Raw genomic sequence first — 25,549 nt, 5'->3', positions numbered from 1 at the left:
AGACTTTTTATGTGCCAACGGTCCCGCCTACAACTCAGAGGCAGATTTCTAATGAACTCCTGCTGCTCTGCAGAATCTGTGTCTTAGAAATGGACACAAATGTTATGATTTTGGCTAAAAACAGCATAACCAGAAATAAAAGACCACTGAGAACACTTTAATGTTCAAAAGGTGATCAGAGTTGGACATTGGATACTTCCCCAGTTATTTCCGTAATTGTTTCAAATGTTGCCTTTTGTTCATTTTCTGTTTTCTGTCAAATAAATATTTTTCCTGATTTTTTTTTTAAATTATACTCTGTTTTAAGGAATAGTTCACACAGCACCCAAACGTTTTTCAACGTTTTTTTGCACATGTTTGGATGTAAATGCGTTCAAAATAGCCCTGGAGAGTTACTGAGACCTTCCTCACTGCCAACGCTGGCAACCAACCATGATGTGGGAGATGAAGTCACTCGCTTGCTGACTGAAGGACTTTCACTAAATCACCTCTCATGGTCAGCAGGGAGTGTGTGTGTGTGAGTGGGGGGGGGGGGGGGTCACAGACAGAACTTGTTAGTGTGATCCATCCTGCCTTGAGAAAGGTTTTGCAGACTTTTAGTTTACACATAACAAACCCATATGCAAGAAAACTCTCTCAGCTGTTTGCTTCAAGCTTGGCTGCTTAAGTGGAAAAGAAGCTGCTCAGAATCATTTGATCTAATTTGAAAAGCTGACAATAGAAACAGCGGCGGGCACAAAACCCACAAATCCAGACAGTGAAAGATCAACAGCGAGAAAGTGGCTTTGTGAGAAATTGGCCGCGACAGTACGAAGAATGCTTTGAGGGCCTCTTTCTCGACGGGCTTCAACCCCGACCTCTGCTTTGACTGCCAATGTTGCATCTGTTTCTGAATACAGCTGAGACTGTGGAAAATCCCCTGGCAGGGAGACTCCATCACACACACAAATGCATGAACTATGACTTTACTTGTTTCAGCCAGTTTCCCTTTCACAAAATCTCTCACTTTGACATTTGCTACCTCAGTTTCCCTTTCATGTCACCTGATCTGGACCTGATCTTTTACTTGACGATCAACAGGTTTTGATTTTTGCTTCAAGACGTCTTTATAGTCACCACAACTGCTTTCAAGGCAAAACAACAACTTTTGTGACATTCAGTTGCTTTGGGTGCATTTTCTTCTCTGTTCAGAAGAGCTCCTCGCTCATTCTTTCCATGCAGCTTTCTGCTCCCACTTTTTCCATGTGGGAAAGTGTTTGGACAGATAATAAAATATAACAGACAGGAATAACGAGTAATTAAGAAAAATCCCTGATACCTTCTCTTGTTACATGATCTCATTGTGTATGACATTTGAAGTCAGCAGAGACCAATTTGTTGTAGTTTTTACTGAATCCCACTGAACAATTAGCCTGTTAGATTCAAGATTTACAGTGTTGCTCTACTCATCATATAATTTCTATTCTTTCTTTAAAGAGATGAGTTTCAATTATATGTAGTGTGTGCCATAAAGGTCAAACCTTCTCCCTTCCGCCACAGGAAGCCAATGATTCAATTCATTATTTCAGACATTCTGACGTTTTTACGTTCTCGGCACAATCCTGTGGGGTCTACAAGATTCAGGTAACCAGAAATTAGCTTAACTTTGGAAAACCTGTGTTGGGCAGCTGTTTGTTTTTTTGCCACCAACATGCTCAGTTTTCATGTATTTATAATAATTAAGACAAAAAACTCTGCAGAAAATCTTGTGATATGTTTTTATATTTGCACTGCATTTTATTTTGTTAGCTCACCATCTGTGTCTGCTATTTGCTGCCTGAACATTTCAATTGCATTTACAGCCATTTCAAATCATTTTTATTGATATTATTTTCAAAAAGGTTAAGCGTTTTTTATTCATTCAAAGCTTTCCGGGCTTTTGTTTTCTTAATTTGGGGAAAATAAATGTTTAGTTATTAGAAAGGGTGGAGCCGTTTGAAATTTAAGATGTTAAAAGTTTTCTGATTGTTGTCTACAGTCCCACTACTCTGTTGATTGATTTCAAAAGCATTCCCAGTGGTCTTTTAATTATGATTATGCCATTTTCAGCCAAAATCAAACAACCTTTGTTGCTTTTTGGGACATAGTTTCTGCAGAGCGGCAGGAGGTCTGCAGAAATTCACCTCTGAGTTGTGGGCGGTACTGTTAGGGTGGAGCAAGCACACCCCCATTTCCCATTACCCATCTATTTAACCACTCTCCCTCCAATTTACAGCCCCTCACACCCCCAACCTAACTTTACCGGTGCAACAAAAATGGTGTGAATGGAGAAGGGAGCTTTTTATGCAGCTTTTTTCAACCTGCATGTTTTTATCTGCCCCTGATTCACAACAATTTGAATTTGAAAATCCTCAGAAAGGCCATTTTAAGCCTTATTTTCTTAATATCATCATAAAAAAGCCACATGAGCATGTTAAAAACACCTATTTTCTCCGGAGTGGATTTTTAAGTCATTCAAGGAGTTCAAAAAGTCAAATCCTATTACCAGCACTCCCAACAGCAAGGCTAGCACTCTTTTACAGCCGTCTTCTCCACGTGTCACATTATTATGACTCGGCTCGGTTTCCAGCTTTCTATCCCAGATGTTCCGTTTTGCTGAGGAAAAATCCCATAATGAGATAATTTCTTAGAGCTTATCAAGCGTCAGAAATTTTCCTTCAAGACTCACCCTATAAAAAAGATAAAGCTTTGCTCAATGACACAGAACAAGGTAATGTTGCAGTTTTCAAGAAATAAAAGAAGTTGCCTGTTTTCTACATCAATTCCTTTTTTTTTTGTCTACGGAAGCTTCTTTCTTCATTATTGTTGTAAGGAACCACCTGGAGAAACGGATGCTTCATTTCAAGTCTGATGAGCGGTAACCGCTCCATCCCAGGAGGAAGAGTCTGTCGTGCATGAAGAGCTTAATACTATATGATAGTACAGAAGTCCCTGGGCATCATCCAGGTCCTCTTTGCTCCCCTCTTCTCTCTTCTACTCCGACTTCCCGATCGGCCGGCCAAAAAGGTCTGCTAAGTGCTGACTCTCAGCAACGAAGGAAAGCCAGGGTTTGGCAGCAAGTCCTAGCTGTTCCTTTGATTATGTCCAGTTTTAAAATCAAAACAGAAAACGACAGGAAACAGGAAGAAAAGAAGCCAATTTGGATGAACAAATCTTTTGGTAATGGAATTTACATTTACATTTTGATCCTTTGTTTATGAACTCATTAGATCCATTCGTGGAATGAATAAATAAGTAGTCAGGTAATGAGTCCTCATTGGAAGTGACAACAACTTTTCACAAGTTCAGAATGAAAAGTGTGGGTTTTCAAGGCTTGAAGCATTCCAAAGTGAACCCAAATGACCGGAGTCCTGCAGTGATTTATCACACTCTGCTACTTGAACGATGTCCACGAGTCTTTGGAGTTACTGAAGGAAAGAGCTGCTGTTACATAACTGCAAACCATTTTACAGGCACAGTTACACCCTTTAGCTAAAGCAGTCTTTTCCTCTCTTGTCTTTCAAGCAGACTTTCTCAGGGAGAGGCTTGCAGAGGACAGTTTGGGAAATTTACAGAGTGCACCTTTACTTCATAGAGGCTCTTGCGCTCATGTCTCTGGTATTTCCAGCAGCCGTAAAGAATCGATCCCCCACAGGCTGAGGTATCAAAGTGCCGCAGTCTCAGGACTACTGTCTGCTTCCTGGCACACGGTACCTACTGGAGTGCAGAGATTCAGGCTCAGGCCCAAACCAGGAACAGAGGATAAGAACCCTGGAAAGTTTTACCTCTTAGGTTGACATTTCATTTTTCCAAATGGGACAACTTGAGGGTGAAATATAGAGCAGAAGTTTTGGATAAGGGTGTATTCAGACAGGGAAAACCGTTTGATCCAGACCCAGTCCGTTTAATTTGGTCCGGATCAAGTCCTTAACCTTGCCTTTTCTCTGTATTCAGACTACCATCAAGGGGACGTTCCAGTTCTGGACAAATGCTTGTATACAAAACCATGTGACTAAAAATCTCTTCACTCATTGGCCAAAAATTACTAGGGCATGGCAAAGCAAGTAGAGGCAGAAATTATGGAAATCCTGCGCTTTTAGTTCATTCAAACTTTATGTTTCACTCACAAATTTTAAACGTCTGCATTAACTTCAGGCTGAACAGTTTACTCGCTTTGGTCTGCTGGAGGTATGCTGCAGGAAGGTTACTGGCAAGGAGACAGCTAAAAAGGTACACTGCTAAGTGTTCATGACATATAGATTGTTAGGAAAACTGTGATAAGAAGCAAAGTCTATCACACTAAAAGTTGTTTTGGTGAGTCTGAATTCATCCAATCACATTTCAGTGAGTTGCTGTGTTTCGTCGTTGTGGTGTTATGGCATTGTTGTAAGAGAAATCGTAAGGAACTACAAGGTAGCTTTTAGGATGATGTCACAGCAGCACCTGTTGAGGAAAAGCGTGTAAAAAGCATTTTCAGCTGTGTTAAAATAAAACGTTTTAACAATCGTTGCTTTGTATTTGTCCACGGTTCATTTGTTGCTTCATTCCAACTCTGTTTATGTCACCTACGGTGGCTGTTTTGGTCCAGTTGTTCCGCTCCGGGAATGGGTTGCATTTAGACTGAGAAATCTCAGAGCAAACAGAAGCTCAGTCCGATTGGAAACTAACCTCAAAAGATGGGTCTGAGAGCGGCTCCTGGTCCCGGACCAGGGTCCTCTTGGGTTTATTCATATTGAAAATCTGTTCCAGAATATCGCGGGAAACAAACTCTGGTTCACTATAAGTGGACCAAATGTGACCAGTCGAAATATCCTAAAAATACCCTAAAAATTCAAATGATACAGAAAAATCCATTACATTACATTACGTTACATTTATTTTGCCTTACACTCATACCATATAAAAGAACGAGCAATATCTGTGATGACGGGTTGTGATCTAACACTCAATGAAGAAGAAAAAAGCAAAATAAATAAGTCTCCAATAGCACTTTTGTGTTTCAGACATCCAACCAGGAACAGGGGATGTGTTTCCAGTGAAATGTGTCTGCACATGTTGGAAGAGAGCCTAACAAATATTGGAAGTAGAAGGTTGTGAGGAAAGACAGATTTGAAGAATGAACACATCTGCTGAGAGTTTTCCATCTCTCTTTCCAGGAGCTAAAGAAACTCCATCCTGTGTGACTTTTTTTACGAGCTTCAGAGGAAATACATGCTTTCAGGGACATTTGGACTTTTCACAGGGCTAGGCTAAATGTAGACAAGTCATTCGCATGACTGTAGACTTCTGTTTCTTCCTGATTTGTCCCCATTTAATACCCTATAACGGAAGATACGTCAACACTTTCTAAATAAAAATAAGTTACGTTTTAAAAATAAATTCAAAGCTCCAATAAGCAAATCATATGGATTGGGAGTTTTTAGCATAAAAATGTCTTTTCCTCAACATGAAATCCTGCTGAAGTAAAAAAGTATCTTAACAGTTCGACTGCTTTCATGTAAATATCATAGTTTGTGCATCTCAAGATGAAAGAGGCAGAACATCAAATCTTGAAAAACACTGCCCCCTGGTGGTATAAAAATAAAACGGATCCCCATGGTTCATAGCAGACCCCACTTGTTCTTTTTCCAGGAACATTACATTTTGGTGCAGTAGTGTGGTTTCACAGGCATTTTGCTTTTCACATTAAATTTGCCAAGCTTCTCGTCTTAAGTGAATTGTGAAGCTTTTAAAATCTTACAGAAATTGAGCAATAATTTAAGCTGTTCTGGTGTTAAGAGCTAACAGAAATCAAAACTCTGCATTAACCAACTAAAGTTGTATTTTCACTCATGTTTCAATATTTATTTTTTCAGGAAAAATTCAACGGCTCAATTTTCTGAAACTTGAAATTTCACAAATGATTGGCTGCAGTGTTAAAATAACTGCCAGCTTGAATGAATACGAACAATCATTGCAGTTTTCTGAAAGGAGACCTGGAGGCTCACGTCGACTTTGTCTCAAATTATTTATCTTTAACAAAGCGAATGACTACCAGGAATATTTCTTCCCCAAAATGATCAAGTCTAACTGTTTACACAATTGAACTGGTGCTCTGATGTCTTGAAAAAAATGTTTTGAACCAATTAAACATTTTAAGACATCTTGAAATAACATTTTCTAAGAGAAGAATGTGAAACCAAACAACTTTTTTATTTAAAGTCCTTGAATTTATTACATCAAAAACATGAACTAGAGCCACGCCATCTGGTTTTAGTGTCATGTAAGTCAGACAACGATACAGCTCACAGAATTTGTTCTTTCATCATCAAAAACAAAAGCCAGCTTCGACATAAAGGTGGCTTTTTTTGTGCGTTCTGACAAGTGTGGTGGTTGACAGCCGGTTAAAAGCGATTGCATACAACTTGAAAGTTTATTCACACAATGTGCATCCTCCAGAATGTCTGTAACAACTGACACTTGTTTGTTTTGATGCTATTGATCATGAGACAATTTTAACCACAAGTCTGATTAAATGTGTTATTTGCAACCACTTTTTCATTAAAGTCGTAAGTTAAAGGTGTTGTGAGAGCTTTGAGGGCTTTAGCGTCTACTTTTTGGCTATCTGAAGACGCTCACTCACATTTTCCCAGTTAACTACATTCCAAATAGCCTTTACATAGTCAGGACGCACATTTTTATACTGAAGATAGTAAGCATGCTCCCAAACGTCAATACCGAGGAGAGGGATGAGACCTGAGAGACAAAAACAACAAGGTTTATAAGAAAAACATTTCATTCACTGAAGGAGCCCACATTTTCCTTGATGTAACTTCTAACTGACCTGTTGTTCCCTGCAGGGGGTCTTGGTTAGCACAAGCAGCAACGCGTAACCTCCCACTCTCTTTGTCATAGCCCAGCCATCCCCATCCTGAGCCCTGCACAGCCACAGTAGCAGCAGAGAGCTTCTCTTGCATCTTTTGGAAGGAGCCAAAGTCTCGTTTGATGGCCTCCATCAGCTCCCCTGCAATGATAAACATATGGGCATCAGTAACTTTTGATCTACTCAAGTGAAACGATGCAACATGCAGAGTGAGAGTCTTGCTCATTGCACGATAGTTGGTGATTTTAAGTAAAACATATAGTGAAACATATAAAATATGGATTTGAAAAAACCTTAAAAATTTCACCTTGCGGCTCGCCTCCACCATTGGGAGAAAGGTTTGTCCAGAAGATAGTGTGGTTAATGTGACCTCCTCCATTAAACTTCAGAGCAGGCTGAAGGGTAACCTGTGCAGTCACATCTCCTAAAAACACAAGCCAAAGGGCCTTTAATGCTGGATAGAGATTATATTGGCTGACACTTTAATATTAGTGTTTGTACCCTTTGCAAGTGCCTCCTGATACTTCTCCTCTGTAACATTGAGGTTGTTGACATATGTAGCATGATGTTTGCTGTGGTGCAGCTGCATTATCTCTGCACAGATGTGGGGCTCCAGGGCGCCGTAATCATAGGTCAGGTCAGGAAGTGTGTGTTTCTGCCTTGATGATCCGACTTTCCAAGAAACAGTTTGGTGCAGGATTGATGCACAACTGAGAAGGGGGAGAAAAGGCAAAAAACTCAACATCGTTGTGGCAAATAACCTTTTTTTAGCTTGTGATTTTAGCTCAACAAGCCAGTGACATTTACCAACCAATTAAAGTAAGAAATAGAAAACATGAACGAATTTGTACATGCAATAATACTTAAACGCTTACACTATACTAAGAGTTGTTTTCGTTGTACGTCACAAGTTTTTAACTAAGCAGCTAAACCAGATTAGCATTGAAGTTAGCTAACAGTTAGCACAACAAAGCAAACAGTTTTCCACGCTGCTGATACAAGTATTTTCTTTTAGTTTTTGAACTTTACATAAAAATATAACGTAGACACATCTTACCTGCGCATTTGCCAGACTTTGCAAAGCATGTTTGCTTAAAGGTTAGAGAGCCAAGAAAAGTGAAAACAAGGCGGTATTACTGCCCTTGAAATGGGCAATTTCAACTTGACAGCGGAGTCGACCGTACCATTATCAGAATATGGGGATGTTATCGAAAATGGCTTAAATTCATATAAGCTTGAAAGGCAATATATACTATTTTTATATATATTTATAAGATAATAATTATATTTTCGGCAATTCAATTGCAACCAACGTCATCTTTTAAATTTTGAGATTTATTTCTCGGTCTTACCACTTTTCCTTAGCCCTGTCTTTTGGTAGATACCGAAGATTTATTGTAACATGGGGCCACATGTGTGCGAAAAAAATTTTTTTAAGCCCTTTTCGTTTATTGTACTCAAAATTTAATCATATTAAACTATACAATATTTGTAAGGTTGAAAATTTGTAACAACTTTGCGTCACGATTAAAAAATAACTATGTAACCATTGGAATCACGTGGTCTTTGCGTCACTGTGTTGAAATGGATACCAAAGATCGTCTATATCTACAACGAACCACTCTACATAATTTAAATGCGATCTGTTGTGATTGTAAATTTTGTGATCAAAGTAAATCCAGTTTTTTGGTTTGCAATGCAAAAAAGATGAAAAGACGCGTAAGGTTATGTCACATCAGCAAGGAAATAAATTAATTTCCCTTTCTTAGTCATTACAACATTTGAGAATAGTATTGGGTCAACAGCTTTGGATCGTTTTCTTTAGATAAACTAATAATGTAATACATCGCAAACCCAGAAACATTCAAGGAAAAACACAGAACTAAATGCAGTTTTAAATCTTAAAACATTTGATCACAACCATTTTGATTGTCCGGAATTTTAGGATCGGAAAATGTGAGCGTAGTGAGCAGACTTTTCTCTCCTGTCCACTGCTGGTATTACTCCGCAGAAACTCAAGTGCAGTGCAGCACCTCATCCTCCAGAGCCGTCCTGTTCTTCTCTCGGTAAAGGGGATGATTCTGAACACTTAAAGACGAGGCCACAACTTTTAATCAACCACCACTCTTTACGCATTTAAAAACAGTTACAGAGAATCTGTAAACCTCGAAGGTTTTTCGAAACATTGAAGCGAACGGGCCCGGTGAGTGTTATGATCGCGTAGGCCGCGTGACTGCAGCTAAGAGCCCGCTAGTTTCAGGAAAAGAAGCGCAGGGGTGGGAGTCATTTCCTTCACCGCCATTTTGTTATAACAAGAAGCCGAACATAGCTAAGTAATTATACACTTGATGCTTAGATAAACGACACGTTGAAAGATAACATCGCAGGTCTCTAAAATGTGTTTACGTCGCCGAAATGCTAAACGATTATTAGCAGTGAGGGGTTAACCTTGAGTACTTTTTAAAGGAAACCCTCCGCCGCTGACTGCAACAGTCGTTAGTAGTACTCGGCACGACATACCCTATTATCGGGTTATGTTCACTTTAGTTTCGCGGGTTTGTTGAATATAGCAATGGCAGTTCACTGTTGACACTTCAGTTTTGTCGGGAAGGCCCGTTTATAATAATTTTTGAGGGCGTCTGTGATCAAACGTGACGTCTAATATTTAACTGCGTGACGGCCAGCGCGAGGACAGGATGCCCAACAAAAAAAATAACACGTTTTCTGCTTATTTTCATTCCTAGAGAGCACAATGACCAACGAAGAACCTCTGCCCAAGAAGGTGAGTCTGATCCAGATTAAAACTACTCTTTAAGGGTGCTGTTGGTTGGTAATGGATGTCTAAGCAGCTTTTTGTTTATTCTATTTTTATTTTATTTTACAGGTTCGCCTCACTGAATCTGATTTGAAGACCTTGACCAGAGAGGAGCTGTGTACACGGTAAACAACAGCCCCTGTCCCCTCCTGTCTTCTGATGATGTTGAGCTGTTTACATGGATCTCATTCTCCTCAGGTGGAAGCAGCATGAATCATATGTCCAGGTCTTGGAGACTAAATATGCAGAGCTGTGTTGTAAGTTCACTTAAAAAATAGATCTAGCCCGTTGCATCGCAGAGTGTCGGCTGATGAGTTTGTTTCTCTTCCCTCCCATCATCCACCCCCCTCAGCCAACGACGTCCCGGGCCTGAAGGAGTCTGAGGAAAAGCTAAAGCAGCAGCAGCAGGAGTCGGCTCGGAGGGAAAACATCCTGGTCATGCGACTTGCCACCAAGGAGCAGGAGATGCAGGAGTGCACAGTAAGTCTCTCGCTCAGGTTTTTAATATGCAACACTAAAAAGATGAGTTGTTCTAAAGTTGCAGCACCTGGAAGAAATATTTAATGCTTTCTGTATCGTTACAGTATAATTTCTAAACATTTTTCTGCCTTTATTAGATAGAAAGTTTGAAGATAAAATGTTAAAAGCATAAGAATCACTAAAAAAACTTGACAAACCTGAAAGCATCTGTCTTTAGGGGATAAAAACACCAAAATATTAGATTCTTTTTAATTAATATTTCTTTTCAAATTGCCTACAAGGTGGGGGTTGTTTTTTATTTTGGAGTCTATCAATTTACCAAGACACATGTTAAGGATTTATAAATTGCATGAAAGGGAATGTGTGTTAATGAGAACACATCTTGGTTTGTAATCATTCTAGATGAGAACAAGTTGTGGTGGTTTGCAAGCTTTTACATCCAAATATTTAAAGTATTTTCTTTCTTATCACTTTTTAGATGTGGATACTGAATCGCCTGTTTGCTATTTTAAAACGACACTAGAGTGAAAGCAGCTTTTACTTAAAGCCTCGGATGAAAATTGTGTTTTTGACATGTTCTTGTGGGGTTTTTCTAATGGAAGAGGACATATTTAAAGACAGTTAGGCTTAAAGTTGCATTTCTAAGTATTTCTTTATTCAAATCATGAATCAGGAGTGGTTGGTAAAATTCTGCTACATAGGAAAATAGACTGATCTCTGATCTGCTGCATTCTGATCCATCCACTTGTAGGCAGATCCACGTGCGTCTTTGTTTTCCTCGCCTGAGCTGGCATCAGGCTCAGAACTCGTCTGGAAGGCTCCAGTATTGCTCACGATTTTTGTTGCGCTGGTAATGTTAGGTTGAGTCTGTGAAGGGCTGTAAGCTAGCAGGAGAGAGCGATAACAAATGGGTGGAGAAGCAGAGGCAAATTTCTAACGAACAACTGCCTTTCTGCAGAAAATATGTCCTTTAAAATAAAGATATTTTTTACATAATTTTTTTCTACAATTACTTTGTTTTTATATTCTATTTCCTTTTAAGATTACAATGCTATTGTAACACACAAATTTCCCATGTGTGGGATCAATAAAGTGATTCTGATTCTAAAAACAACATAAGCGTAATTACAAGACCACTGGGAAAGTTTTTAAAATCACTCAAAAGAGGATCGAAGTGGGACTTAAAACTAAGCGTCTAGACGCAGATTAGCCTAGATTTTGATCTATTTGAAAGCAGTTTTGTTACATTTTTAAAGGGAAGATGTTTAGGTGTTAAAAGCAGCTTCATAATGTGTGTGACTGGACTCTAACACCTGCCTGTTGCCTCCTACAGACACAGATCCAGTACCTGAAGCAAGTCCAGCAGCCGAGTGCAGCCCAGCTGCGGTCGTCCATGGTGGATCCAGCCATCAACTTGTTTTTCCTCAAAATGAAGGCTGAACTGGAACAGACTAAAGACAAACTGGAGCAGGCCCAAAATGAACTGAGTGCCTGGAAATTTACACCTGATAGGTAAAGACAATCAAAATATCTCCCCCCACCTAAAAAAAAAACAAAACAAAAAAAAAGTCAAGACTTCCTCACGTCCCCCAACCTCACTCTCACTGCAGGCATGCAGGAGCAATGGTGGGGGGGGGGAGAGGCTGACAAAAGCTGTGCTCACCGCGAGGCTCAGACTTGACAGAAATCCAGACACTCCCAAACCAAACTGCTTTTGCACTCTCGCACCGTGCCAGCTACACATCACACAATTTAAAGAGAAAAGACAGTATGGTCAGGTGACACTTGTTTCGGCTCTCTCCTCTTATATCCCCCCGCCGTCCAAAGGGCCCGATGGAGTCCGGACTGCTCTGAAGAGGTGGTCTCTCATTTCTCCACATGGAACTGCCTTCCATGCCCCCTCAGACAGTTCACATATTAAGTAGGGGGTCATGGGAGAAGTTGTGTCCGGCAGGGAGCATCCCTAGCCTAAAGCGGCAATCGAACATTTAAAAGACATTTAAAAAGAAAAAAGACATTTAAACTGTGGATTGCTTCACATAAACAGTAGCTGTCCTGAGAATTTGAAAGACTTTTTGGACTCTCAGATACATTTGAGTAACACCAGGAAAGTCTCTAGAATTTAAAAGTCAGAGACATTAGAAATGACAGTAAGACTGAGCGGAGCAAGTTGACAGAAGAACCACGTTCAGGCGTGAGGGTCTGCTGTCTTTGAACACGGGCCTGCACACGGTAGTGTACTTTTGTTTTAACCTTGTAATGTGTTTTTTGTTTCTTTTCTTTTTTCTTTGATTGACATTCCATTTGATCCTTCTTGTTTCCCTTAGACTCTTACTGCAGTGTGTGAATCCTGCAGCACGACGATCTTCTTTGACTTTGTTGTGAATGTTTTTTTTTTTTTGCACAAGTGACACTTTGGGATGATCGCATATCCAGTTATTGCCGTAGGTGTGTTGAGTCCAGTAACTGAGTTGTAAACTGCAAATGTCCTTGGCACATTGTGTTACGAGTTGACCGAGATGTATTTATTCATTCTGTGTACTGTTTTTGATTGACCTAATCATTTTCCCCACAGCTTAATAACAAAAGAGTTACTCTTTATTTTTATTTTTTTTCATCGCCAGTGTGGTGAGATACTTGTGGACTTTTTGTTTGTACACTAAAATAATTAAGTCACGGTTCTCACCAGGTGAGATAAGAAATGTTTGACATTTATAGGGGTTTTACAAACATTTTCTTTCAACACAGGAAAGAGAAAACTTCAAATTCAAACCAGTATGATGAAAGTTAGAATTACTGAAAATGATGATAAAAAACTTTGGAAGTTTTTATTTTGTTGTTGATATAACATTAAGGCTCTGTACTTGGTATGGGTGACTTAATTTAATATAAAGGGAATGGAAGACATTTAATTATGGTCTACATGTCATTTTTGGATTCACTTTGGCTTCTTGAGTAGGGCACAATGACATGTCACCGTACTGTTTCAGACTTTTTGTGAAGCCAGCAGTATCAAGAGCTAACTGTACTGTGAAAAAAACTGCTCTTTATGTTTTTAAAAAAAAAAAGGATTGCATGACCTTTTCAACAAAGATTTCAAGTTTGAAGGTTCTTTTGTGGGTTTTTTTTTAAATCAAGATTTGACTGTGCTTTGTTTATAACTTTTTTTCCACATCCTGAAATATTTCCGATTCTAATTTTCTCATGCCTTTATTTTTTAGTATTAACCGTTTTCTATGTATAACACAATAACGTAGTTTAGAGTAAAACGATAGAATCGAAATGCCTTAAAAGTCAGAGCATCATTTAGGTTCATGGTTTCATATGTCTGTATTGAACAGGCATCAGACGGCATGTTTAGGTTACTTCAGACGTCTAACTGATGGAATGAAAATGCTTAATAATAGCTGTTAATGACATTGAGGAGTTCCTGGTAAACCCTTGGACAGCTGGAGAGTGAAGAGGAACAGGTCCATGCTAACATTCTGCCTGTTTTCACTTGGTTCACTGTGTGATGTGAGACTTGTTTCCCTTACAGCCAAACAGGGAAGAAACTGATGGCCAAATGTCGAATGCTGATTCAGGAAAACCAGGAGCTGGGGCGGCAGCTATCGCAGGGACGAATTGCCCAGCTGGAGGCTGAGCTGGCCCTGCAGAAAAAGTACAGCGAGGAGCTCAAGAGCAGTCAAGATGGTGAGGAAACGAAAAGCTCCCGTACCCAAATGTCCTCTGTGCATAGATTAAACTAAGCTTATTCTTACTTTCAGAGCTGAATGATTTTATCATCCAGCTTGACGAGGAGGTGGAGGGGATGCAGAGTACCATCCTTGTCCTGCAGCAACAGTTGAAAGAATCCCGTCAGCTGATTTCTCAGTCTCAGGGGCTCTCAGCCGGAGCAGAGCCCAGCAGGACTTCACCCGCTGCTTCCAACTCATCTGCTGAGCTGTCCACAATACAGGAGCCCAGCGCTGCCTCTGAAGCAACAAGCAGAGACTACGGGAGGGTGTCCAATGGTCCAAGCAATGGTAAGTCATCTCAGAGGAGGGAGACCACCACCCCACCCAACTTATACCGGGAAGTCAGTAGCACTGAGGAAGATTTCCCAATGTCCCCCATGGTGTCCAGCCCTGGTGACGCTGAGACCAAACTCTCCAACCACTCATCGGAGGTCCCCGGCAGTCAGACTGCTTCCAGGAGAGCTGGAGGACCTGTGGGTTTCGGAAACCAGCTGAGTGCGGGCTACGAGAGCGTGGACTCTCCAACAGGCAGCGAGACGTCATTAACTCAGCACTCGAATGACACAGACTCGACCACTGATCCCCATGAAGACAAGACTGCCTTGGTGACCAAAGGCGCTAGGACTGCAGGGTCAAGGAACACTCAGAATGGCCTGGAGGGCAACACGAACGCTGGTGCCGATTTGTAATGTACTTTAGAAAGTACTGTCTTTTTTTGTCTTTTTTTTATACAATCTACAAACAAGACAAAAGCTAAATAGTATGTGATGCAGCACTGCTGTCCAAGAAGTTTTTTCACTCTTGTCCCATTGTGTATCTTGATGCCTTTGTTACATTTGTGTAGCTTAACAGGGATATAACAACAAACACTAAATGTTCAATTTGAATTGTGTGGGATTTATGTTTAAAAAAACTTGAGGTTTCACTGGTGTTTATTTGGGCACATCATCTATGCCGTTAAGCTCATGACACTGAAATCCAGCATCTGGTGTTGTTAATCATTTCAAAAGGTGTTTGAATGACAGTAGTTTCACCAATACAAAGAAAGCAAGAACGTCATTTTTATGTTGGCCTCTTTTTTTTTTTTTTTTTTTTTACTTGGTTGGTTTTTTTAAATACAATTTTTGTTTTAAATTGGAAAAAGTTATGTTTGATAGACTTCTAAAATGTGAGTTCATATGTGTCATTCATATTCTGACTTCAACCCTTTTATGTACTGACCAAAAACAATAAAGATTTCTAATACTTTGATGGGGGAACTCGTTATATTTGTCACTGGCACCTATCATGAAGTACAAAATTACATAAGTATAAATTAAACACATTCAAGTAGTTATTTTTATGAGAGAAAAATATGAACGCAAAGCTAATAAACTTTTTTTATGCACCATTTGGGTTGTTTAAACATCCCTGAAGAATGAAAACAGTATTGTAAATAGTATTTACGGAAGTTCATTTTCAAAGACTTGCTATGAATCCTCCAGACCAGTTGGTGGCGCTGTTTCTCATATCAAGGGACTTGCATAAATACCATTCATGCGTTCGTTCATTCAGTTCAGTATCAACTGAGTCGTGTGTAAGTGAACTGACAGAAAGATTTCCTGAAGACTAAAGCTACTCCAGCATTCTGAACAAGATGAACGCCGAGCCTGTTGTTATTGTTTCTGCTGCACGTACTCCAATTGGTAACGTAGCTCATATATATTTACCATGATTTCTTTCATTTCATAGTCCCGTGAATCATATTTCGAATATTTTGTCAAGCCAACACAACATGAAAACATTTTGCATTTCTAACTGAATTGGTTTTACGCTTATCATGTACTTTTTTGTGGTACTTTCCTTCATGTTAAAGGTGTCTTTTGTAAATAGGAAGGTGGTTGTGTCCAACGCGCTGTGTATTTGCAAAGTTACGATTGGCTAGCTCCTGTGTCCGCAGTTTTCTCTTGTTTCTGATTGGCTGGCAGTCATAGGGCCACGGAACACAAGTTTGCTATGATTGGCTGTTCACTGAACGTCTGTGTGACGTAGGGCTCTAATCTTTACTCCTTTTATTGAATCACGATAATTTGGAAAAAAAAGATAGAGCCGTTAAACTGTAAGTTTATAACAACATAAAGTTTAAATATTGTTATTATTTTTACACACTAGTTCCATCGCCTTTTTCTCATTTAATTTATTTTTAAAGTTCAGCCTGGACAGACAGAGGACAAACATGATGAAGGAATGTGAACAAGTGAATCTTCTTTAGTCATGTTATTTTTTTGAAGTAAAGTTCAAAAGATTCATTCTAAGGCAATGTGATAAAGAACTTGCTACAGTGTAAATAATTCAATGCAATAATTTAACTAAAATAGTTAATTAAAAAACAAAATTGTGTGTTTGTATTGGTTTGTTAGTTGTGCTTTTATTTGGTCAATGCTATTCCTAAGGTTAGTATTTCTCAGTGAACTTGTATTTGGTGTTGACTAAAGGCGTTTATGTTTTAAAACAGACAATACTCCTTATAGCCTATTGTCATCACTTCTTTGTTTAATGAAGGATGTCTGAACGGTGCTCTGTCCACACTGTCTGCAAGTGACCTGTGTTCAGAAGTCATTAAGGATGTTCTAAAGCGAGCTGGAGTGAAACCAGAAGAGGTCTCTGAGGTTGTTTTGGGCCAAGTCTTAACTGCAGGTAAATACTTGAAAAGTCTGTAGAGTTTCAGACTGGAGACAAATTCCAAACTTTTCTTTGTTTCAGGGCAAGGGCAGAACCCTGCACGACAAGCCAGTGTCAAGGCCGGTATCCCATATCTTGTCCCAGCATGGAGCTGCCAGATGGTGTGTGGTTCTGGGCTGAAATCTGTGTGTCTGGGAGCTCAATCCATCCAAGCAGGAGAGTCCACTGTAGTTGTCGCAGGAGGCATGGAGAGCATGAGCAGGGTACGCACTAATAGCAGTGTTGATAAAAGTTTAGGAAGCCTTCTCAACAATATTTTTTGTTTCTTTTTAGGTTCCTCATACAGTGCAAATGAGAGCAGGCGTGAAGATGGGAGACGTTTCTCTCCAGGACTCCATGGTTGCTGATGGACTAACAGATGCCTTCCAGGGATACCACATGGGCATTACAGGTCTCGATCAATAGAGCAGTTCTGCAGGACAGTCGGTGTGTGTGTGTGCTGGAGTTTAATCTAAATAAATGCGTTGTGATGAATCCTTAAGCTGAGAACGTGGCGAAGCAGTGGGGCATCAGCCGAGAGGAGCAGGACCGCTTCGCTGTTCAGTCTCAGAACAAAACGGAGGCTGCGCAGAAAGCAGGGCATTTCGATCAGGAGATCGTCCCCATCATGGTTCCGTCCAGAAAAGGTAGGCCCCTCAGTGAGGCTTTTCTGCACTCTTTTAAGTGAACAGATGGAGTTCACTATATATATGTCACTACCAGGGCCAGTGGAGGTGAAGGTGGATGAGTTTCCTCGACATGGCAGCAACATGGAGAGCATGGCCAAACTCAAACCTTGCTTCATCAAGGACAGTGGGACGGTCACTGCTGGAAACGCTTCAGGTGAACAGCGACTTGTGTGCATGTAGTGGTTCATCTCTGGAGTTTTTTTTAAGGCATTCCTTTGTTGTTGTTGCAGGAATTAATGATGGAGCGGCAGCCGCAGTCCTGATGGGTCTGTCAGAGGCTGAGAGGAGAGGCATCAAACCCATGGCTAAAATAATATCTTGGGCTCAAGCTGGCCTTGACCCTTCTATAATGGGAACTGGGCCGATACCAGCTATCAAGAAGGCGGTAAGAAGTCAGCAGTGATAATATGGAACATAATAAAATGCTATTCTTTCAACATTTTGTTTTTTACCACCTCAGATTGAGAAAGCCGCTTGGCAGCTGGATCAGGTGGATTTATTTGAGATTAACGAAGCTTTTGCTGCTCAGTCAGTCGCTGTCGTCAAAGAACTCTCTTTAAATAAAGATAAGGTACCTTAATGTTTGCCACCAGAAAAGTGTGACCAGGTTTGTAATATTCTTGAATAGATAAAAGAACTTTGTTCTGTCATTTCTTAGGTCAATGTGAGCGGTGGTGCCATTTCTCTGGGACATCCCATCGGCATGTCGGGCTGCAGGGTGCTGGTGACCTTACTGCATGGACTCCAGAGGACTGGAGGAAAGAGAGGAGTGGCGTCCCTTTGCATTGGAGGGGGGATGGGCATCGCCATGTGTGTGGAGAGGGTTTAACATAAGAGCGTAGGATCCTTAATGTGTTGCACTTAATTTCATCTCCTTAATCAAGATTTTAAAAAGACCTGTTGTTTACATTGACATGTAAGAGATCAGCTTCAGACTCATGTCTGCTTAAAATGAAGTATTTTGCTGTCAATTGTATCCACTAACAGTTTACAGTTCTCACTGAGTTTAAGTTCCTCAGGTTTTTGCTGTGGCAGCTGGTTATGTTCTAGAGTCACTCAGTTTAACAGCTTTAAGTGGTAAAAGTTCCTAACCAGTAACTAGCATGTTAAAGGCAGCAGTCTGGCTTGTAATGCAGCCTCCAGTCATTGTTAGTGAAACAGGAAAAAAGCTTTTAACCAAGTTTTGGGGGGAAAGGGATATTTTCTTATGTAAAGCACTAACTAGTGCACCTGATGAACATTCCAGTATGTTCTTGTGGAATGATTAACTTTAAAAAGAAACAGAAAGCCATCTTTCTGACAGTGCTTGCAGCTTCATATATTACCTTTTTTCTTACTAAAGAGTTATGACCATATCAAAAGAAATTCAGACTTGGTAATTCTTTGCAACCATTGGAATTTTATTACGTCTGCAAAAAAAACATTACACTTCCTCTGGAATCAGCAGCCCCCAAGAGGGAACAATGGGAAACAGGCATAGTGACCAGGCTACACTAAGAACGGCCATGATGAACTGGTTATAAATACAAGTATTTGTGGGAGTAAACAGGGCCTAACCCTCCAGAGACCCAGACTGTACGGCGTCACTGTAGGACTGCCCACCTTCTTTAGGCTCTGGGAAGAGTTTGATAAGGTCATCGATGCGGAGGATGGTGATGGCAGCTTCAGTGGCGAACTTCAGGCTTTTTGTTTTAACCATGGTGGGTTCGTACACACCAGCCTGACGGTTGTCTCTGGGTTTGCCATTCAACAAGTCCAAGCCAATCCTGTGGGAAGGAAAATGCCATTTCATTTATGTAAACTAAAGCTGAAGAACAGAAGCAGCCTCAAAACCCGGCTTACCATTTGAGGTTCTTGCGTTCCGGGTTGACCTGAGCTTCGTTGTGGAAGGCGCGAAGCTTGGCCACCAGGTCAGTGGAGTCCTGTGCTGCGTTCACTGCCAGGGTCTTGGGGATGACCAGAAGAGAACGAGCAAACTCTGCAATGGCGAGCTGCTCTCTTGAACCCTGGAGAGGAGACCACACATCAGCTTCGAAGCTTCACTTCAGAACATGAAGAGTAGAGTAAACTCACACTTCAAAAAAGACGAGTAGAGTAAACTCACCATGCTGGTGGCATAGTTCTCCAGGTAAATGGACAAAGCTGCCTCCACAGCTCCCCCTCCTGGTACTACAGACTTTGACTCGAGCACCCTCTTCACCACACACAGTGCGTCATGCACAGAGCGCTCCATCTCATCGCACATGAAGTCATTAGCTCCTCGCAAAATGATGGAGGCTGAAGAACGTACTTTGGTACTGAAGGGGAAAGAAACGTTCAGAGCAGTTTATAAAAGACAACGTTGCATGAAATTGTCTCGATTGAATATTTAATTAGTTCTTACTTCTTGACCAAGATGAGCTCATCATCGCAGATGCGCTCCTGTACAACCTCTTCAGCCTGACCTAGCATGGTGGTCTCAAAGGTTTCCTCTCCCTCCAGGTTGGACAGAGAGGGGCAGACAATGGCTGAGAATAAATTTAAAAAATGTTACATTGAGACGAAGATAAAGGAATGAATCAATGTACAGCCCTCAGTTGTACTCCATTCTTACCTCCAGTTGCCTTAGCGATGCGTTTGAGGTCCCTCTTAAGAACCCTCCTCACGGCCATGGCTCCTGAGTCCACAAAGTACTTCAGACACATGTCGTCAATGCCTCCAGTGGTCAGTACGACATTTGCTCCTGCAGCCAGAATCTTCTGGATTCTTTCTTTGGTAATATCAGACTCCCTAAAAAATAAACACTTCAATTTTTGGTCGTCACTTTAAATATTGGCACATTTAGCTGAGATTGTTTTAGCTGGGATATTGAAAAATACTGAGCCCACATTTTCTCTACACGTCTTCTGTCAGAGTCACAATAAATGGTCTATATGATGCAAAAATCAACTTTTTTTAGCTTATAAGTGTATTATGTTCATTCCTCATGAAAAGAAACCCCTAAGTGGTATTTTAATCCATTCTCACATTTTTGAGTATTTGAGCACCAGCCTCTCCCAACACACAAAACCTAGCAGGTTCTCACACTATGACGTTGACCTGTGAGAACAGCCCCTTCCAGGAAGCACCGCCCCCAGGCTTACACATACGCCCACTTTCTCTGTGGAGCTAGCAGTGATCTGCAAAAACGCTTTCCTTTTATACGCACAATATGCACATCCATCTTTGCAAAAGTTTGCATATTGTTTGCTTTTGTGGGCGAGACGCAGACACGCTACTGAGGCTGGCTCTAGTTTGCCATCACGAAATGGGCGAAAAGCTGGTGCCTCAGAGATCGAGCAGTCTTACTTTCAGATAAAAAAATCGTACAAATAACTCATATTTGATAAAGAAGTCGTTCTTTAGTGTGCCAAAGGCAATATATTATCATATCCATGTTTACTAAAAAAAGGCTTAAGCGTAGTGTAGGCACTGTAACCCTTGTGCTATCCTAGGCACTTTAACATTGGGAGTTGGGTCATCTAGACCCACTAGACAGTGCACTGAACCTTTTTTCTGCAATGATTTGTGATCTTCACTGGTGTCCTTTAAATAAATGAAATCCTCTTCACCTTTATCCACTTTTGTCATGTAGGGATAACATGTAACAACAATGTAAGGGTGGGGTCATAGGATAGCACAAGGGTTAAAGAGTCATAGTACTGTAGATAAACCGATCTAGCCTCAACACATTTAAGCTAAAGAACTGGGTAACTACATAGCTACATTTTTTATATATGAATCATTTAAGTTCATTGCAACTTGTGATGCCCAGTTATATGGAGACTGATACTAGGACTGGGCTTAAAGTTTATATATAGAAAAAAAGATACGATTACTTCCAGACATCCCTTCATCCTTGAAAAACTGTAAAATGTTCTGAGTAATGGTTTCTCCTCAAAGACCCACTCCAATCATCTTTTGGTCTATTTTCAAAGTGTTCCCAGTGGTTTTAAATATATGATTATGCTGTTTTTAGCCAAACTCATAAAAAACGGTAATTAGGAAATAGGTTCTGCATAGCGGCATGAATTCATTAGACTTTCCCCTCTGAGGTGTTGGTGTGGAATAAGCCTGCCCCCCCTCCGTTTACCAGCTCTACAGCTAGCTTACAGACCTTACTAACCGTCTCATAGATGTCTTCCATCGTGAGGAAAAAAATGCTATTGCTATAAGATTATGTTCACAATCATCATGGGAGTTGGTCTTTAAGAATCAAGATGACTTAAATGGCTGACAAAAACAAAACGTCACTTACCTCTGTCTGATCTGATCAAGCTTCTCTGGGTCGCTGATGATAACTTGGACTCCCATTTTCATTTTGGCCTTCTGCAAGCTGAAGTCCAGGCAGGCGATCTTCGCATTTACAATACGTTTCACCATTCCTGCAGAGAAACCAGCTCGTCTTTAGCTGAAGGTGTCTGAAGACATTACAGAATAGTGCTCCAAAAAGACAAAAAAGTAAATCCTGTTTGGCCAAAAGAAGTGCCAGAGTTTAAATATCACTGCCACTAGACTTCTCTTCAACCAGTTTACTATTTCCCACGCGTATCACTGCGTATACCACCGAGCAAGGTATAGCAGCAAAAAAAAATGGGACTTTAAACAACAGTAACTTTACAGAAAGGTATGGAAAAAAAAAACGTGTGAAAGTCCACACATTTCAAACTAACAGCTTTTTGAAAAACATTGAAAAACACACCTTGTGAACCAACTGTGCAGTTCAGGGCGTATCCGTTAACCAAAAAACTCTCCTCCTGGCTGCGACCGTGAGCTTTCAGCACATTGACAGAGTTGATCGGGTATTTGGCCACTCCTTTGCTGTCCACAAACTTCACAGCCAGGGCAGCATCAACCACCATGTTTGCAAAGAAGTCTGAATCACTGAAGACTGAAGTCAAGGTAAACAAGCGCTCAGTATTCACTTTTAGCACAAGCACAAACACTTGACTGAGACGACGTAATTTTCCAGGAAGATTTGACACATTGTCGGTCAGGATACACTTTTATGATTTTTGAAGACATGGAGGTCTTGGCTGCGTTGATCAGGCATTCTCTTCCCAGATCATCAGTCCCAATGGTGAGGTTCTCATTTATGTAGCGCACTGCCTCTCTACAGGAAAGAAAAAAAATGACTCAGAGGTTTTGTTAGACTTAGAATTCATCTTTCACAACGGTTACTGTTAGGGATGTCCCAATCTGATCACGCCACTGTAATTTGAGCCTTAATCTGGATCAGATGTTTATTTTGTCTTTAACATCAGAGTTATATGTTTCAAGCTTACTATTACAAATAAATACTATACTAGAAGTCTTTAAATCATGAACAGACTACGACATTATATTGCTGTAAAGCGCAGCAGAATACGGCACTTGTTTGAGCAAAAACAGTTCAGGAAAGTTAGCAAGATATTTAAAGATTCAGACTTCTAGGCTAAAAAATTCTTTTAATAACCTTTTAAAACACAAATGTCTTTTGCGTTTTGTCTTAACTCGAACAATGACCTACAACGGCATTTCAAAAGAAAAAGGTTGTGTTTTGGTTTCCTTTAATGAAAATGGCTCTATCCGTGGTGCTGACAGAGACAGCAGTGAGACCAAGAGACCATCTGCTAAGTGAAAAACTCAGTTGAGTTTTTCCAGCAAAGGGAAAAGAAAAAAAAATCCATGTCCCAAAAACAACCGAAACTATTAAATGGTTGAATAACTAGTCATGAATCATATTTATGCTACAACAACTATTTAACCTTTTTTTTTAAAGAATATTGAAGAGATATGAATCACATCTGATCAAAAAAGTTAAATAATTCTGAAGACACTAAAGCAACAGTCAAACTTTCTCACATGACTAATCATCCATTTTTACTAGTCAATAGTTAACATTTTTTTCTTGTTGATAGTAGCACTATCTTTGCTTGATTGGTCAAATTACCTCATTGTCTAAGATCGTTTAAGCATTGGATTGGGACACAAAATGTAATGATTCGCAATCAAATCGGGCAAAACTAAAAAAAAAAAAAAAAAAAAGAGAAAAATAAAAACAGTGATCAGGACATCCCTAGTTATTATTAACCCATCTCACTTGCAAGCCAGGCGGTATCCATTGATGACTGAGGTTGGATGAATCTTCTGCTTTACCAGCTCGTCTGCACTTTTCAGTAGCTCTGCAGCGAGAATCACCTGCCAGAAAGTATTACAGTGATCAAAATGACATTTTAACAATTTACACATTTAAATTTTGTACCATCGTTTCATTAGGAGTGGCAGAAATGAGGCTGCAGAACCCCTTCAGACACTGAGGGATAGTTTCTCTATCCTGTTAGCATAGCCACACATCCGTAATAAAAGCAGATGCATGGTACTAGAACAGGATTTTGTTCTAAGATTCAACACACGGAAAGAGAACTAAAATCCCCAACACTTCCTCTTTCGGTGGATTTGAGAGGAGCTGTCAGCCAAGACTTACAACAGATGTAGTTCCATCTCCAACCTCCTTGTCCTGGAGGTCAGCAAGCTCGCACAGGACTTTGGCAGCAGGATGTTCTACCTCCAGCATCTTCAGGATGGTTGCTCCGTCGTTGGTGATGGTCACGTCCTGTCAATTTCAGGATGGGAACCATATAATCAAATACAGGACGCAGAATTGTTTGTTGGTTTTACTTAATCACGAGACAAACCCCAATGTCGTCCACCAGCATCTTGTCGAGGCCGTAGGGTCCGAGAGAACTCTTGACGATGTTCGCGATGGAAGCTGCGGCCATGACTGCAACAACACGGAAGTATAAAGTCATCAAGTGCGCTTTGAAACAGCTAACTACAAATTGAAAACAACAAACTCTCGTTTTTTGAGATGCACGTAATATTTTATATAGCAACAGGCAAATAACGGACCACACCTTCCTACTACATCATGAGATGAGGCTCATGAGCTAAACCGCTAATCCGTTAAAGCTAAATCGCAAAACTTAGCCGTATATTCATATATCCAAATAAAAGTATGGATATTGCTATAATTCTGTGGAAAGAACGCGCATCCGTGCTGGTTAAAAGCAATGCGAGCTAGTTAACACATCGTCGTAACGATAACTAGCACTAGCATGACTGCACGTGTGTGCTACATGCGGAAACCTCATTGACACAAGTACCGCTCTGCAGTCTATAAATACTGTAAATAAAACAAAATTACAAAATGAAATGAATAGCAGTTCACCATTTTGAGTGCGAACAGATTCCCCAGTGCTTCTCTGGCCGAAGACATTTAGCGGACCTTCCAAAAGCGACATTTTGGAGCACCACACCGAGAAGAAAGAATCAACCCGGGTGCATTATGGGTAAACCGGCAAAATGACGGAAGGTTCGAGAATTAAAACGTGTTAAAAAAAGTAAAGAATATAGTTTTACACAAAACAACCTTATCTACTTTAAGTTTTGAAATGTGACATATGTCGTATCGAAACAAGAAGAACGACTTAGAAAAGTATACACTTTTTTAAACTGATATTTATAACTACATTTCCCAGAATGCTTTCGATTGAAAGAACTGGCTTGAAGGTTTGCGCCCCCTACTGACGAAACACACTTTTGCAAAAAACTAAAACAAGTTTCTTACATTATGCTTTTTTAAAATTAGTTTTTCCTTGATGTATTTGCTTTTGTTCTTTAAATTTTAAGATACATTAGATACATTGATTCCCATAATGAAAATGTCTTTTTGACCATCTGTCACCTCTGACAAATGATTCTCTGAAGCTAATGCACCTCTGCTCACAAAAAATATTTTTGCCATATTGATAAATTTGTTTTTTGGAAACAGCAATCAAAATAAAAGTGTTTTACACTTCTAAAGGTAAAATGAGCAAAAATAAATATTATTCTTTTGCACATTTGTTCTGTCTTTTAGTTGACAATAAAAGTTATTCTTGTTACCAAATGCAACAATGTTTTCTTTAACTAATTATTTTTCTAAACAAACTGAAATGATACATGTATGCATGTTAAACACTAAATTAGACTTTCAAAGTTCAAAAAGTGGTTTGAGTGAAGTCTAATTGTCAATTATTAGCTGTATCTAATATTGTCCACATCTCCTGCTTCTTGGAGTTCTTTTCCTTCTTTTTTTTATTAACTTCTCCTGTCCAACAACTGAGGAAACAGATGAGAGCTGAAGCCCTCTTGTGTTGGACATATTTTTTTTTGCAACATGGGGTTATGAATCTTCTGACACACATGG

The 25,549-nt window shown here is 40.1% G+C and overlaps 4 protein-coding genes across 6 annotated transcripts; 2 read left to right on the top strand and 2 right to left on the bottom strand.

The window, feature by feature from the left end:
* Positions 1-6,191: 6,191 nt before the first annotated feature.
* On the bottom strand, positions 6,192-8,072 carry sod2 (superoxide dismutase 2). The gene is made up of 5 exons (XM_004083471.4): positions 7,938-8,072; positions 7,382-7,590; positions 7,188-7,304; positions 6,842-7,021; positions 6,192-6,753 (listed from the first exon to the last, which is right to left on the bottom strand). The coding sequence occupies exons 1-5, from the start codon at positions 7,964-7,966 to the stop codon at positions 6,608-6,610; spliced, it is 681 nt and encodes a 226-aa protein (XP_004083519.1). The 5' UTR covers positions 7,967-8,072; the 3' UTR covers positions 6,192-6,607.
* A 791-nt stretch (positions 8,073-8,863) lies between these two features.
* On the top strand, positions 8,864-15,163 carry wtap (WT1 associated protein). Of its 3 annotated transcripts, none has more exons than XM_004083470.4 (8): positions 8,864-8,946; positions 9,625-9,662; positions 9,765-9,820; positions 9,894-9,952; positions 10,048-10,175; positions 11,509-11,687; positions 13,714-13,868; positions 13,943-15,163. In XM_004083470.4, exons 2-8 carry the CDS (start codon positions 9,633-9,635, stop codon positions 14,599-14,601), a joined length of 1,266 nt encoding a protein of 421 aa, XP_004083518.1. In that variant the 5' UTR covers positions 8,864-8,946; positions 9,625-9,632; the 3' UTR covers positions 14,602-15,163. The 3 variants fall into 3 exon arrangements, with proteins under 3 accessions (XP_004083518.1, XP_011489900.1, XP_020570249.1); XM_011491598.3 differs by having other exon boundaries at positions 8,882-9,083; XM_020714590.2 differs by lacking the exon at positions 8,864-8,946 and adding an exon at positions 9,137-9,213.
* A 277-nt stretch (positions 15,164-15,440) lies between these two features.
* acat2 (acetyl-CoA acetyltransferase 2) lies at positions 15,441-18,666 on the top strand. Its single transcript, XM_004083469.3, has 9 exons — positions 15,441-15,597; positions 16,454-16,588; positions 16,655-16,836; positions 16,907-17,024; positions 17,116-17,259; positions 17,336-17,455; positions 17,532-17,686; positions 17,762-17,872; positions 17,960-18,666. The coding sequence occupies exons 1-9, from the start codon at positions 15,549-15,551 to the stop codon at positions 18,128-18,130; spliced, it is 1,185 nt and encodes a 394-aa protein (XP_004083517.1). The 5' UTR covers positions 15,441-15,548; the 3' UTR covers positions 18,131-18,666.
* Positions 18,667-18,677: 11 nt separating this feature from the next.
* Positions 18,678-24,661, bottom strand: tcp1 (t-complex 1). Its single transcript, XM_004083468.4, has 12 exons — positions 24,530-24,661; positions 23,997-24,082; positions 23,786-23,914; positions 23,402-23,499; positions 22,322-22,432; positions 22,022-22,203; positions 21,578-21,704; positions 19,895-20,070; positions 19,685-19,808; positions 19,406-19,598; positions 19,144-19,307; positions 18,678-19,067 (listed from the first exon to the last, which is right to left on the bottom strand). The coding sequence occupies exons 1-12, from the start codon at positions 24,600-24,602 to the stop codon at positions 18,854-18,856; spliced, it is 1,677 nt and encodes a 558-aa protein (XP_004083516.1). The 5' UTR covers positions 24,603-24,661; the 3' UTR covers positions 18,678-18,853.
* Between the last annotated feature and the right edge of the window lie 888 nt (positions 24,662-25,549).

This window comes from Oryzias latipes, chromosome 24 (genome assembly GCF_002234675.1).
Source record: "Oryzias latipes chromosome 24, ASM223467v1".
Lineage (NCBI taxonomy): Eukaryota > Metazoa > Chordata > Actinopteri > Beloniformes > Adrianichthyidae > Oryzias > Oryzias latipes.
Note: the sequence above shows the minus strand (reverse complement) of the source record. Positions and strands in the feature narration are given on the sequence as shown.

Bases quoted from the DNA above. Each gene is read 5' to 3' on its own strand.
- sod2 (XM_004083471.4), bottom strand. From the start codon at position 7,966: ATGCTTTGCAAAGTCTGGCAAATGCGCAG. The intron at 7,305-7,381 runs GTACAAACACTA...TTGTGTTTTTAG, and splicing joins TCAGGAGGCACTTGCAAAGG to GAGATGTGACTGCACAGGTT. The intron at 7,022-7,187 runs GTGAAATTTTTA...TTATCATTGCAG, and splicing joins TGGTGGAGGCGAGCCGCAAG to GGGAGCTGATGGAGGCCATC.
- wtap (XM_004083470.4), top strand. From the start codon at position 9,633: ATGACCAACGAAGAACCTCTGCCCAAGAAG. The intron at 10,176-11,508 runs GTAAGTCTCTCG...TGCCTCCTACAG, and splicing joins AGGAGATGCAGGAGTGCACA to ACACAGATCCAGTACCTGAA. The intron at 13,869-13,942 runs GTGAGGAAACGA...TCTTACTTTCAG, and splicing joins GCTCAAGAGCAGTCAAGATG to AGCTGAATGATTTTATCATC.
- acat2 (XM_004083469.3), top strand. From the start codon at position 15,549: ATGAACGCCGAGCCTGTTGTTATTGTTTCTGCTGCACGTACTCCAATT. The intron at 17,260-17,335 runs GTAGGCCCCTCA...TGTCACTACCAG, and splicing joins CATGGTTCCGTCCAGAAAAG to GGCCAGTGGAGGTGAAGGTG. The intron at 17,456-17,531 runs GTGAACAGCGAC...TTGTTGTTGCAG, and splicing joins CACTGCTGGAAACGCTTCAG to GAATTAATGATGGAGCGGCA.
- tcp1 (XM_004083468.4), bottom strand. From the start codon at position 24,602: ATGTCGCTTTTGGAAGGTCCGCTAAATGTCTTCGGCCAGAGAAGCACT. The intron at 22,204-22,321 runs GTATCCTGACCG...TTCAGTCTTCAG, and splicing joins TCTTCAAAAATCATAAAAGT to TGATTCAGACTTCTTTGCAA. The intron at 19,599-19,684 runs GTAAGAACTAAT...TTTCCCCTTCAG, and splicing joins GAGCTCATCTTGGTCAAGAA to TACCAAAGTACGTTCTTCAG.